Raw genomic sequence first — 14,929 nt, forward strand, 5'->3', positions numbered from 1 at the left:
TGAAGAACATCATCGTGTAAGATCTTCTTTTTTTCTACTTCAGGTTACCGTGGTTGGTGTAATACTTAAGTAAAGCCACTTTATATGTTGGTCATAAATTTTGGAGCAATGATTGGTCCTAGAGTTAGAGGCAAAGTTGGATACAGTGAATCAGTCTATCTTCGGTATGTCTTGAGAACCTGTCTTATTGGAACATACTGAAAAACTTGGTTAAATAAAAATTAAATACTTTCTTGAGTGGTATAGTGCCAGAAATAGATAGCAAGGAGGGCTGCTTGATTTCAGGTTGTACTCCAAAAGCTGGTAAACTATTTCGCCAATTCTCCATTAGGCCTGTTGTAAACTACAAAGTAATTAAATCAGTAAGATAATACACAATGCACATCACTTCACTATCGCTTGTATCTTGATAATCAACATTTCTCACTGTGTTTTTTTTTTAAAGATTTTATTTATTTATTTGACGGAGAGAGATCACAAGTAGGCAGAGAGGCAGGCAGAGAGAGAGAGGGGGAGAAGCTGGCTCCCTGCCGAGCAGAGAGCCAGATGCAGGGCTCGATCCCAGGACCCTTTTGATAATTGCAAATATTCTCAATCATTCCTTTCTTTATTCTCTCCCTTTATTTTTGCAAATCTTGTATTTTATGTGCAGCAAAATGAAAAAAAAAAATCTGACTTGTTTCCCTAATGGGAAAAGCACTGTACATGGACTGTTTTCTTTACACTTCTTTATACTTCTTATAAGTATAACAAATCAGGAAAACTTGTGACTAGGTCAAGTGAAGATGCTTTTACCCACAGTGATGGGCTTGAAGTAAACTAATCTGTTTCCATACCCACTGTCAATGTTGCATTCCTTAACCAGGAGTTATTGATAGGACATATTGTGCAGGGCCATTTCTCTCTCTGAAATCTGCTGCCTTAGCCCAGGGAGACAAATGAGTCACTATCAAGTAAAGCCCTTAATTCACATCTGCATGATTTTTTCCCTGCTGGAAAAGTAGGCACAGTCCTTGCAATCCCCAGTAATAACTGCATCTCTGTAAAAAGACAGTAAGATGTCAGATTTGTCAGGGGTTATCTCACTTTGTTAGCAGCAGGAATGTGACCAGAGAGACTCAGAATTACTTCGATTTATAAAACTACAAATCATAATGTGAACACACAACTTTTGTGGAGACTCACAATTGATTTTTGCTGATTAATCCACCCCCTGTCATGTCACCAACAGGTAACTGCCTCATGAGAGATGAGTTTATTTTCAAATGTGGAATCTGGTCAACATTTTAATCCATACTCAACATATTTTAACACACGTTTTAAAAGGTTTACTACATCATGCAAGATATAATGCTGATTGGAACATCTTTATAATCCTATAAAGTACAGTACAGACAAGTTATATCTTTACATTGACCAACAAAATGTTAGCAATTGCATTTCACTCTTTTAATCATTATGGGGTTTGGGGTGATTCTCTGAAAAAAACACATTATAAAAATGTCTTTTGCAATCATGACCTTGTCCTCCACTGTTCAAGTAAAATCATGTGTCATCCAGTTGCAAAATCTTATTATTGGCAACATGTATACAAACCACACTGCAAAGTTTTAAGAATTGTACCCCATCAGGCCTGACAAAGATTTTATGGACACTTTCAATCTAATTGCTTCACCTGTACTAGTAAGCAAAGCCAGCATTTTCTACTTCTGTTCATTTGCCAATTTTTAGGAAACAGTACGTTCATACTTGCAATACACACAACATGATAAACCAGGATAAAGTCATTTGAAAAAATGTTATAAAATAGACTTGCCTGAAGTCATTTCATCCAACAAAAATTAATTTAACTCTAAAAAACAAAAGCTAAATGTAAAGAAATACATAATGAAATAGTACATTACAAAGAACATTAAGTTGAAGTTCATTTTTCTTTTTATAGAACTATGCTACTTCAGTAAGTAAGTATTTTAATTGGTCTGTTCTTTGGTGAAAACAGAGGTCTGATTCATCGTTATATCATGTGAGACTGCAATCAACAGCTGTGTTCCACAAAAAGGAGGAAACAGACAATCTAAAGGAAATCAGCCGCTGGCTACCTTTATTCTCAGCACTGGGGATGGAGAAATTTTCAGCAAACCATGAAATAGTCTTATCTTAAATTGCTCAAAGTGACAGAATGTCTGTTTAATAAGGTGGCTTCCGTCTAAAACACAGCTTTTTGTTTTTTCTTCTTTTACAAAAAGTGACTTGCTCTATATGTACAATAGCTTATACCAGTGGTAACTCTTCAGAGTCAACTTTCTAGACAGTTGATGGCATCAAAGTACCATTTGAAAATGAAGAGTAACACTAAATGCGATTCATCACCTGGAACTACCACTATTAAAGAGAAGTCATATCAAGTCTTTGGTTTAGGCGCAGTACTTAATAATTAGGGCAAAACGCCTCCTAAAAATATATTCCCTTCCAAACCCTTATTTGCTTCTATGTATAAAATAACCTCCAGCAAAATGCTTTTTTTAAAAAACCGGTTGATAAGCAATAATGTCACTACCAGTAACTGGGGTGCTACAATAATTTCCTATTTCCAAGTACACACATTTTGTAAACCGTTCCCTTTATTTCACCAAAGTAAACAATCGGCAAGAATAGTTTATAAGAAACGTTCCTATAAGTGATGCTATTTACCAAAATAGTGTTTTTGTTTGTTTGTTTGTTTGTTTGTTTTGTTTTCTCATAGGTGCTTCAATCCTTTTGCTACTTATCATCCCCCTTTGGATGTAAACCCCTTTTCTTCTCTTTTATAAATGACTTCCTGTTAATATAAAAGGAGTTCTGAGTATACACAGCGAGAGGGATGCGTGCGCCGGGTCCTCCGGTCTGGGCTGGAACATGGCTTCGTTCTCGTGGACGACTGCAGTCGGCCCTGCTGTGGGCGGTGCCGCCCGGGCCCTACAACAGGAAGTGCGTGTATCCTTCCGCGCCGGTGACGATCACATCCATCCAGATCCGCATGGCTTCCGGCGACGGCGCGACCATGTAGTAGATTCTGTCGTGCGTCTTGACGCTGAAGGTGAGTAGTGGGTTAGGGCTCTAAAGTCAGAAAAGGAAAAGGAAGGTAAAACAAACACCCTGAAACCACCTGAGGTGACCCAGACATAGGGGACGGCTTCTTCCTCTTTAGAAGTTCTAGATGTACGAACTCTCCATTGGTGTTACTGTTGTTCTGGTAGAACCCGGGGCCCCACCTGCAGCACTTTCTGGAGGTCGGGTGTGTTTCCAGACTTTCTGCACAAGAGATCTCCCACAGAGAGCTCGTCAGGCAGGCCTCTCAGCAGCCACGCTGTAGGCAGAGCTCTAGCCGGTACCTATTTGATAGTGGGTGCTCCATAAATGACAGCTCTTCTTCTTAGCCTGCTAAGAATCTTCCTTACAAGCAAGTAGTAGCTCCTTCTTAGACCCTCATCAAAAGTCACTTCACAAGGTCTTCTAAACAAACACGACCAATTTTCTCACTTCACCATGACTTTATCCCCCCTCAAAAGATCAGCTGTATTAATTACTTCTGTGTTCGCTTTTCTAGAACCGTAATTATTATATCAATCAGTTATGTCAGAACAACAAATCTAAATTGTATGGGGTTCAAAAAACATCTTTTCTCCCAACTTAATTATGCATTCAAAGGACAGAAATCTGAAAATCAGTGTTTACCTTATTAGCATTCTTGAGGTGATCATAATACACTTCTTCAATGGCTTGGAAGTATATCACTCCTTTTAATTTAGCTTCATGCTTGTCTGCAATAATAGTGTTAAAATACTTTATCACCACGGAATGACTGGAAACATTATAATTTCAGTATAATTATTACAATATTGATCCAGTTTTTAAATTACCTAAGATTAATTTGGATAATTTAGGTGAAGGCATTAGCCCAGTTCTATACTGAATAAAACCATGAAAAAAAGGAAAACTCAGCCCAAACCTCAGAGACTAATTGACTTTGCCCAAGGCTTTCCAGCAAATCTTCAGTCAAAAGACAACCCAGAGCTCCTGACAGTCAAATTAGCACACAAATTATAACCACCACTGTCACGGATACAAATGATCTCCTCACATTCTCCAGACCAGTGGTTGTCCCGGAGACATTAGTATGTAGAGCTGTTGTAATGAAATTTGTAAGAAGGGTATTTTTGGACAGCATTTAAAATAATATACTACTTATATTCCTTTCCTATGAATTTCTTATCCAGGATGCTTTTTCTCCTGTTCCTGAAAGAGCTTCTTGTCAGTAATTTAATGTCCTTTCAATGCAGCATTTTCCAAGCGATTTCTAAGATTTCATCAAATTTGCCATAAAAACCAAACCAAACAAAAACAACCAAGCAGGGGTGCCTGGATGGCTCAATGGGTTAAGCCTCGGCCTTCAGCTCAGGTCATGCTCTTGGGGTCCTGGGATCGAGCCCTGCATCGGGCTCTCTGCTCAGCTCGGAGCCTGCTTCCTCCTCTCTCTGCCTGCCTCTCTGCCTACTTGGGATCTTTCTCTCTCTCTCTCTCTCTCTCTTTCTTCTGTGTCAAATAAATAAATAAAATCTTTAAAAAAACAAAAACAGAAAGAAAAACCAACCGACCAAACCAGCAACCAAACAGGATCCCTCTGGGATCTAATAAATTCTTAAACTATTTTGTAAGATCATAAATGCATGCGAGCATACTAAAGAATTTTAAAAGCATGGATGGGGTTGCAAAGAAAGAGACTCTATCATATGCTGCTGGTGGAAGTGCAAATAAGAAAGCTTTGGGAAGGCAGTTTGGGAAAACAAACCGATTAAAAATGCAAATAATCCTCTCACTCAGCAATTCCATTCCTCAAGCTTTATTGTATCAGAGTTACTCATGCACAAGCACATGGATTTGTGTTCATTATGGCAGAAGACTGCAAAAAATCTGCTTGAATTTAACAAGGGACTGATTCAATTAGAGACCGACCATACAGTGAAATCCACACAGCCACTGAAATTCAAGACTAGGTCTGTGTGTGCTTATTAGAGAAAAATCTTGAAATACTGTTATGTGAACAACGTTATGAACAAAGTGAATAATTGGCCCCAACTGTATATAAAAAAGAAAGAATACATGGATATAGTGAAAACATATATGCAAATGGAGAAAAGGTCAGAACGTTTGTAATGTGAAAGAGACTTTCATTATATGGACTTCTGTTCTATTTTTAAGAATTGTATTCATGAATGTCTTTTTTTAACAACAAAAAGCTAGCTAAGAAACAATAGCTCTGAGAAGTTCAGTGGAAAATAAAAAGCTGTTAAAGTACATTTAACTCAATATTTCCCTGACTTATTTGACCCTATTTGACCATGGACCATATTTGTATGCTTGTTTTACCCTTTCTCAGGAAACACTGTTTTAATTCATGCCATGTTCATTGGGTTTCCATCAGTTTCTGTTAAAGAGGTCAGAGTGTCTCTCAAATATTCATGGGGAAGGATTCTGTAATATTAATGGGAACGCAGCAACACTTTATTTTCTGAAAACAGATGTTAAATAAAATCTGGAGATGAAAGTAAATCTTACCAATGTTTCAAGGAGGCAGAAAACTGGGGAATGAAATTTTTGTTTGTAGGGCACTTCTTATATGGGAAAGAGCTTAAAAAACACTGACCTCACAAGGACAGGGTGAACTAAGAGAATCAATAATGCTATTATATACTGACACGAGAAAGCTGTTCATTCAGTTTCCACAACATTATCCCATCAATTTACAGATATATTCTCTGGGTCTCAGTTTTCCTTAGAGACTTTTCTAAGGGTACTGAGTTAATATGGAGGCCTGGGGGCATGATCAGCACAGGGACTTAAAACAGTGTCAAAACTCGTGGTGACAGCTCCGTCACAAACAGCTCCATCTACCTCAGCGGGAGCTGAAGGGGTACAGCGCCTGGGGGGTCCAGTCCAGCCTGAACTGCGATCTCTATGGCTTCCTGTGGACTGATCCATTCCGGCACTCAGTGATGTTTTGGGGGAGACTGGGGATGAGGGGGGCAGACAAGATAATGATGGCTATAAACAGAGCCAAACGAACAGCATTTGTCAAACTAGGACTCCCTGGCCAGTTATATAATACGTGAATATTAAAAACCTGAATGAGGGGTGCCTGGGTGGCTCAATCGGTTAAGTGTCTGCCTTCAGCTCAAGTCGGGATCCAGGGGTCCTGGAATCGAGCCCTGCATGGGGCTGCCAACTCAACAGGGAGTCTGCTTCTCCTTCTCCCTCGCCCCTGCTTGTGCTCTGTCTCTTGCACTCTCTCTCAAATAAATAAATAAAATCTTTAAAAAAATAAAATAAAAGACCTGAACAAAATGTAATTTTTGCCTGTATTATGTATTACAGTTCTGAGTAATCATTCATATACAGAAACGGTTTTGGTCCTTAAAACAAAACAAAACAAAATGAAAACTGATCATCAAGAAGTTTGAATGTAGAAAAATGCATTTACATAGTCAGAAGGAGCACAGGTTCTGACACGGGTCAGAAGGAAGGGGAACTGAACAACTGAGCAGGCTGCCAAAGAAAGGAAAGAGAAGAGAAGCAGAGAAGAGTGAAGCTCTTTTATCTGAAGTTGCTAATTAAAATTTTACTTTTGGAAAATTCTGGGTGAGATTGTCTGTGGAGACTAGCACAGTGCAAAGTTTTGTTTGTGGATTTTGCCGACACTAAATTGGGATTTCTCCTTCAACTAGTATCTTTTCTGTTGTACTAACTGAAGAGAACATCTCTGGATTCTTAATAAACCCGACATCAGAAAGCCCAAGAGAGGCAAGCGGGGAACCCCTGAGCGTTGGGCTACCTGCTTCAGACCACTAGCTGCTGGATTAACTGGGGCCACACCAAAGTGCTCCCAAAGGTATGCACCCCTACCCCTCCACACCCCAATTCTGGGGCCCCGCAAGCCATGTTCCCCCTCTTTCACATGGCTTCTTGGTCATTTGCACTTCTCTATAAATGTATCCTGACCTCACACCATAGATGAAGGGACTGGGCCATTTTTTCTTATTTATGACACCAGTGTAACAATTTCTGACAGTGCTCATAAATGGGGATACCTTCACCACAGAGAAGGGTCTCTTCATGACCTCTGGCTTGACACTACTTTTCTTCAATTGTTGAAGAGAGCAGAACGTGACCTGGACTCAACAATGGATGTGTTTCCTATGTGACCTGGGAGACTTCTTAATAAGAACCTCAGTTACATCCATATTCCTGTATTTTTCAAAGATTCAGTAGGGCAGTTTTCTCATAATCCATCATTTAAAGAATCCAAAAAGAATTCAGTCACTTAGTAAATACTTACTTGTCACTTGCTCACTGATGAGCTTTACCCTCTGCTTCAATAACCACTCTAGTCTATAAACTCTAGCTGAGTGACTGTCAGCCAAGGCTGCCTAATTGTGTGTGACTTAAATAGGGCAGATGACCATAAATAAATAAACAGAAACCTTTTTTTCTGGCCTCCTGGTTTAAAAGCCAATATGTTGGTCTAAAAAGGAAAATTCCATTTACTACTTATTTGGACTTCAGCTTATTTCAGAACTGGAAGAGATGAATTCACCTTTTTTTTTTTTTTTAAGATTTTATTTATTTATTTGACAGAGAGAGAGGGAACACAAGCAGGGAGAGTGGGAGAGGGAGAAGCAGGCTTCCTGCTGGGCAGGGAGCCCAATGCAGGACTCGATCCCAGCACCTGGGATCACGACCAGAGCTGAAGGCAGACGCTTAACTGACTGAGCCACCCAGGCACCCCACGAACTCACCCTTTTTAAATAATATGTAGTTTTTATTATTTCTAGAGAGGAAACTCATATCAGGGGGACTATCCTGAATATAAAATAATACATACCTGCAAAGCCAAGATTGCTATTAATTCTATTACTTACCAGTCAACCCATCCAGCCTGACATTTATTGCTTTTGCTCTTTAACAGAGAGTTCCTGATCTGACTATATCACTTAGCATTTTCTTTTAATCACTCACCTGCATAATAAGAGAAAGTGCGCTTGTTCCGATCAAAAACAAACCATCGTTTTTTCCAAGTTTTAATTTTTCCACCCATTTTGATAAGAAATCCTCGGCAGGTCTTCTCTGTGATTGACACATGATAACAGGTATCAATATTGTGGCCAGCAGTCTCTACATGGCTTCGCAAATCAAAGTCTTCTTTCCGGACAGGCAGATAGCGTGTCAGAGGTCGAGCCTGGAAGAAAAAACCATGTCAAATATAGCTAAATATTTGTTGCGTTTCAGGCTACAGATGTTTAGGTGTGGACATGAACTGAAAAGCTTAAGTGTTAAAATGTCTACATGATTAGAGGAACTTGAGATAAACATTAGAGTTTTAAAAAGTGCATAGTATTTTAAGAAGGATGCTACAATATGTGGGGGTGGGAGGTAGATAAACTCAGGGGAATAGATTCTACTCCTTGAAATGGACAGACAAGGGGCACCTGAGTGGCTCAGTGGGTTAAGCCTCTGCCTTCGGCTCAAGTCATGATCTCAGGGTCCTGGGATCGAGCCCTGCATCGGGCTCTCTGCTTGACAGGGAGCCTGCTTCATCCCCCTCTCTCTGCCTGCCTCTCTGCCTACTTGTGATCTATGTCTGTCAAATAAACTCTTAAAAAAAAAAAAAAAAAGAAATGGACAGACAAGAAAATGGGAAAATGCCATTAACCTTAGCTCTGTAGGAGGTACTTAGCACTTAAAAACAGGGACTCCTATGAAGCATGTAGTTCCCTTGGCTGCTTCCTCCAGATGAGGATTCCTTTCCTGTGAAGTTCCCTGAACCTCTACCAATATAACCTAACATCAGTTCTTCAATATTCTCAAACACGACCTGATGGGTGAACATTATTTAGTACTTCCCCCCACCCTACCCTCTGCAAGATCTCCCAAAGCTATAACACGTCAACTCACACACACTTCCTGACAGAAATCAAAGGCAGAGATGTTGGTTTTGAAAAGTGAAGCTAAAATAAGGTAAGCAGTAGAATCAAAGCCATACTCAATGAGCTGCGCAATGAGTGAATATGAACAAGAGCTACATAGATGCTTTTTATTTTACTATGGTTGGAGGAAAGGATCATCTAATCCAGGAAGCTTATATCGCCAAGGGTCATGTTTCTAAGATGGTGTTTCATTTATTCTGTTAAATAACCCTGCCCTTCTGCCCTGGGGGAAATGACCTAAATATATACTCAGAGGCAAACCTTATCATTAGGATTAAAATAGAATTATGCTTTCTGGTTTGGCTTCAAATAATGGGCAGGCATGGATGACCTTCACTACGAAACATAATTTGCAGAGGATCAACATAATGAAATAAAATGAACACGTTTTCCTCTGTACTTTTCCTTCAATATTTTGCCTTTGATTCTGTGGTGTTTGACTTCAGACAGCTGTCACAGACATTGATGCTTCAAAACACACAGAGTCTTCAAGAGAGTCAGTCTCTCACTGCTGTGTTACCACACTGCCAGCAGCTCTAAAGAATAGGGGAAGTGGCACCTTTTATGAAGCCTAGTAAACCTTGGCAAAATGGATTTGAACCTTATATTAAAGGGCACTGGATGAAATTTCATTTTAGTTCCTCAGCAAACATGTATTATGTAGGCAGCTTTAGTGACAGAGATTCAAACTCTAAGATAAGCCAGAGAGGAAGTTAAAGGAAATGCGTGGTTTTCCTGAGTTTTGTTTGAGTTCAGTGACCTTGCACATATGTGTGGACGGCTGTAGAAAAGGGACATGTGTGACAATACAGTGGTTAGAAAACCAAAACAAAACAAAAAACCCACTAACACTACCAAGAAATTAGGTTGGTAAAATTGTTATTTGTTCTGGAGTGTTTGCTTCCAAAAATAGCTTACTAGACCCTCTTCTTTTCCTCAACCAAAGGTTCAGTTTGGGTGTTCTATTTGTTTTCAGTGGTAAGTCAAACTTCGTTTTTCAAAGCTGCTTAGAAAAAAACATGCTTCTTTTAAATATACTGCACAGAAGGGGTAGAAGAAAAATGCCTCTCCCATAAAAATGTACCACACATGACTAGAGAAATGTGCCATTTGGTTAGTAGATGCCAATGAGTTTTGAGATAAACATACATTTTTTGGTCTCTGAACCCCCATCTGTCTCTTATCAGTCACATGTCAAGGGCTGCTGGCAGCCCGGGGTCTGGAAAGGTATCCTGAGGAGCATGACCGTCTTCTGCAGAATGACCACCAGGGGGCGACCTATTCTAAGCCATCCAGATTGTCCCACCAACCTGTGCCCTCTGTTTCTCCCTTATTTTTACTTCCTTTTCAATTAACTTCTGCCGCTGGCTAGTTTCTTCCTGCAATCGTTTTTCCAGAAGTTCTCGGCGTCGTTTTTCTTCTTCCAGAGCTCGTTTCTTGGCTTCCATTTCTCGTTCCTAAATATCATCATGCAGAACAAAATTAAGACATGCTGGTTACCCTTTAACGATTCCAACTAATGGAAAAGAAAATTCTCACTAGATAACTGCTGGTTGTATAGCCTGGGTGCTTCAATAGACCTCCTAGACTAAAATCACCTCTCTCACATAGTTTTCAAAATCATCTCACACAGAAAGGCATCCTCCACATTTAATCAACAATTGAATGTTAGGTGAGAATCCCACTTGTGGTATTCAGTCATTTCATACAGACGACCACCGCTCTCCTACTTTTAATAAAAAGGATCACAAATTGTCTCCCAACACTAATCGAGGCATTTAGTCCTCCTTTCGAAGGCCGTCTTTTAACCGAAGGCCATCAGTCCTGGTCCTTCCAGTTCCTTTGTTGCTCTGCGGCTTCCTGGCTTAAGGTCAGTGGCAGAGGAAGCTCAGAGGGAAGTCAGAAAAGGAAAGGAGGGGCCCTTTAAGGCAGGATGCAAAGGCATTTGGGGGATTCCTAAGGAAGTTCAGATTCTGGCTTGAAATACAGTCACAATAACTTGGGATTTTAAATATTATAATAGCAGAGTTCACACAAGCTGGCAAGGAAGGGAGAGTCCATAAAGATATGACATTCTTCTTGTTCCTTGGCAGGCAAACAAAGTGGCCATCAAAGGGAAAATGCAATACAAAGCACTCATTTCGGTCCACGCTGACACTCTACATATTTTAAATTACAAAAAGTTGTGGTGCAGTAAGGAGCCTTAGAAATCTTCTCTACCACCGTTACTTTTCAAATTAAAAAAAAAAAAAAAAGAGACCAACAGGGTTGAGTGATTACTCTCAAGATTATATTGCTTCTCAAGACCTAAGGACAGTTTCCTGTCATGTGCAGGAGGATGAACCGCTGCCTCAGGGACCTCTTGCGTAAAGATAGTATGCCTACCCTGGACTCAAGCAGCCGGGTCTTCTCTGCGTGAGCCTGCTTCAAAAGTCTCTCCATTTCTTCTATCCTGGCAATATTTGACGTGCTGGCACTGAAGAGAACACAAAGGCCTTTTAAGAATGTTGCTTGAGATTGAGGTCTCTTGACACACATACACATACGCGCACACGCATGCACACGCACACGCACAGCTTCCTGGAAGGCGCGTGACACAATCTAAGGTCATTTAAAGGATGTTATTTGGCAAAGTCATTGGCCTGAGTGGGCCAGTCAATTCAGCTCTGAAAACTGTAGGTACCATTGACTTACCTCAGTTTAGGAGACAAACTATAGGCAAGAAAGAGAATACCAAAGTAGAGTGCTTTACTCATAAATAAACAAACCCCAACTAAATCTAACGAAGTGAGTTTTCAAGATGCTTTTTCCAGAGTCTAAAAATTACAGACCGTGGGAGGGTTTCCTGTTTCTTTAATTGTTCAGAGATACCAGGCCAATAAGACAATCACCGAAGTTCTACAGACATGACACCTATGGTGTGAAGTCACTTTATTTGGCTTGGAAGTGTGTCCCCAGCTGCTTTTTTGCTATGCCTCTATACACGTGGACATTTTAGGGGGTGCCTGGTTGGCTCAGTTAGGAGAGAATGTGACTCTTGATCTCCAGGTCATGGGTTTGAGCCCCACATTATGTGTAGAGGTTACTTTTAAAAATACACACACACACGGGGCGCCTGGGTGGCTCAGTGGTTAAAGCCTCTGCCTTTGGTTCAGGTCACCATCTCAGGGTCCTTAAAAAAAAAAAATCCTGGGATTGTCGGGCTCTCTGCTCAGCGGGGAGCTGCCTGCTTCCCCCTCTCTCTGCCTCCTTTCTGCCTACTTATGATCTCTGTCTGCCAAATAAATAAATAAGTAAATCTTTAAAAAAAAAACACACACACACACACACAGGGACTTTTCTTTCTCACATGATGATGCCAATTTAAAAAAAAAAAAACCACACACAAGAACCTCTTAAAGTTGCAACACAAGGGTGGTGGCAGTTTTGTCAATAATACTCATCCACCATACCGATGAGGGAACCTCCATGAAGGGAATCCAGAGCCTCAAAAGAAATACATCTTGAGAAAGACATCTTTCAGATGAGTGAAGGAAAAAACCAAAAGGAGTAAAGGCTGTAAGAACAGTTAGGGTAAATAAAGAGAAAGAAAAGAATGTGGAAGTGATTAACACTAACCAAAAATGTTATTTTTCTCTTACATTTAATTTGAGTGTTTTAGAAAAAAAGCCATGACGTAGATCAAAACTTCCTTACTCTGATGTCCAGCCATAGAGAACCAATGTTGTTTCCTAATTTATTAAATTAAGCATTTAATAAATGCTTGTTTTCTAGACTCTCTTGGGGACAGAGACACTTTTGTTCCTGTATCTTCCATCACCTGGCACTCAGTAGGGATTCATGCCAGATGCATTTACATGAAAATTGATTTTTCTGAAAATGAAAAGGATAATGCTTAGTATATTCTCCCCATGTGATACTGTTGAACAACTCAAATCTAGAATGTTTCAAACACAGGGCTAAATTCCTTTACTAAGATAAATGACCACAGTAACACAGTACATATGGTTTATCTTAAAATCAGTAGCAGCAGTTTTACAGTAGCTTCGTTCCTAACTGCCAAAATTTGGAAGCAACCAAGCTATCCTTCAGGTAAATGAATAAACTGTAGTACTTCCAGACAATGGAATATTATTTAGCATTAAAAAGAAATGAGCTGGGGCGCCTGGGTGGCTCAGTGGGTTAAAGCCTCTGCCTTTGGCTCAGGTCATGATCTCAGGGTCCTGGGATCAAGTCCCTGCTCAGGAGGGAGCCTGCTTCCTCCTCTCTCTCTCTCTGCCTGCCTCTCCGCCTACTTGTGATCTCTCTCTCTGTCAAATAAATAAATAAAATCTTTGGGAAAAAAAAAAAAAGAAAGAAATGAGCTATCAAGCCATGGAGAGACATGAAGGAAGCTTAAATGCATATTGCTAAGTAACAGAAGACAATCTGAAAAGGCTAAATACTGTTTGACTCCAACTTGATGACATTCTGGAAAAGTCAAAACCATGGAGACAGTAAAAAAGATTAGTGGTGGCCAGTGGTTTGAAGTGGCGTGGGCTGTGGCGGGGGGATGGGGAGGATGAATCTGCCGAGCACAGAGGATTTTCAGGGCAATGAAAACCCTCCCTATGACACTATAATGATCAATATATGATGTTGCACATTTGTGCAAACCCACAGAATGCATAACATCAAAAGTGAACCCAGTTGTAACTTTGGGTGATAATAATGTGTCAATATATGTTTATCACTTGTAACAAAAGCACCACTCTGGTGGGGGATGTTGATAATGGGGGAGGCTGTGCGTGTGTGGGGGCAGGGGGTATATGGAAACTCTCTGTACCTTCTTTTCAATTTTGCTGTGAACCTAAAGCCACTCTAAAAAATTGTCTTTTAGATAAATTGCATCCATCCAGGAAAGGGACAGCCTTAGGACTGCTGTGTCCTTAGAAGCTTAACTAATATCTCTGTACTTTGCAGGGTTACATTGAGTCCATTTTTAGCTGGGTGTGTTCTCCTGATAAAGAGAGAACAGTTCATTTTCATGAACTGTTGGGGGAGGTACAAAGGGTAAGTTCTGTTCTTTTCAACCAGTAAGAATTAAAGAAAAAATCTTTAATATTTGTACAGGAATGTGTATCTTCTTTATCAAGAACAATCAAGGTCATAGATGTTAAGTGGCACACTTCATCAGCTCAGCTAAGAGAGCCAAAGACAAACATCAGGCCCTGTAATCACACAGTATCGTGTTTATATTCGATTGTGTTGTCTGTGACATCAGGTGTCTATGTCTTATGTCTCCTATTGGTTTGGAAATAAATAATTTAATTTCACTAAGTCTCAGGTCTTAAAAACTCACCAATAGTCTAACCCCCATCTGTCCTTTAGTTCTTTCTAGAACATACTCATCTTTTCATCTAGTTTGTGCCTGAACATTGTTAATTACAGAAAAACTTACTGTATCCCTTCTTTCATTGTTTAGACAACATTGTTAGAATGTTGATAAGTTGAATCAAAATCTAGCTTCCATTTATTGGCCTAAGTATGACTTTGAGCTCCTTGAAACCTATCCAGAGGAATGGGTTGGATATAACTTGGTTAGAAACAAATATTTTCAGTCCATGGTCTTTCATAAATCTGTAATTTGGGCATATCCTGGGGGTAAGTTTTCAAATAGTTATCTTCTTTAAATCTTTTTGTTCATTTTTTTGAATTTTTCAGGGTGTTTTCCATTTATTTTATAATATTTATAGTTAATTTTCTGCCAATTATATTCAATTTGCTTATTTGGCGATATTTCCATAAATGTCTTAACTTTTGCTCCAAAGGAACTCAATTTTCTGAAAACATTTGATACATGAAAACAATGATACACGTTAACACTTAACCACCTGAGTGTTCATAACCTGTAGAATCCTAAAGTCACC

The 14,929-nt window shown here is 39.7% G+C and overlaps 1 protein-coding gene across 17 annotated transcripts in view; it reads right to left on the reverse strand.

Moving 5' to 3' along the window:
* Positions 1–1,118: 1,118 nt before the first annotated feature.
* Positions 1,119–14,929, reverse strand: part of PHLDB2 (pleckstrin homology like domain family B member 2) — a 220,868-nt gene continuing 207,057 nt past the window's right edge. For all 17 annotated transcript variants that reach the window (XM_059392001.1, XM_059391998.1, XM_059391997.1 and 14 more), the window contains 5 exons: positions 11,406–11,496; positions 10,331–10,477; positions 8,053–8,272; positions 3,715–3,800; positions 1,119–3,096 (listed from right to left, as the gene is read on the reverse strand). In XM_059392001.1, coding sequence (XP_059247984.1) covers positions 2,956–3,096; positions 3,715–3,800; positions 8,053–8,272; positions 10,331–10,477; positions 11,406–11,496 — 685 coding nt within the window. In that variant the 3' untranslated portion in view covers positions 1,119–2,955. The remainder of the gene's footprint in view (positions 3,097–3,714; positions 3,801–8,052; positions 8,273–10,330; positions 10,478–11,405; positions 11,497–14,929) is intronic.

Source organism: Mustela nigripes, chromosome 2 (genome assembly GCF_022355385.1).
Source record: "Mustela nigripes isolate SB6536 chromosome 2, MUSNIG.SB6536, whole genome shotgun sequence".
In the NCBI taxonomy this organism is placed as follows: domain Eukaryota; kingdom Metazoa; phylum Chordata; class Mammalia; order Carnivora; family Mustelidae; genus Mustela; species Mustela nigripes.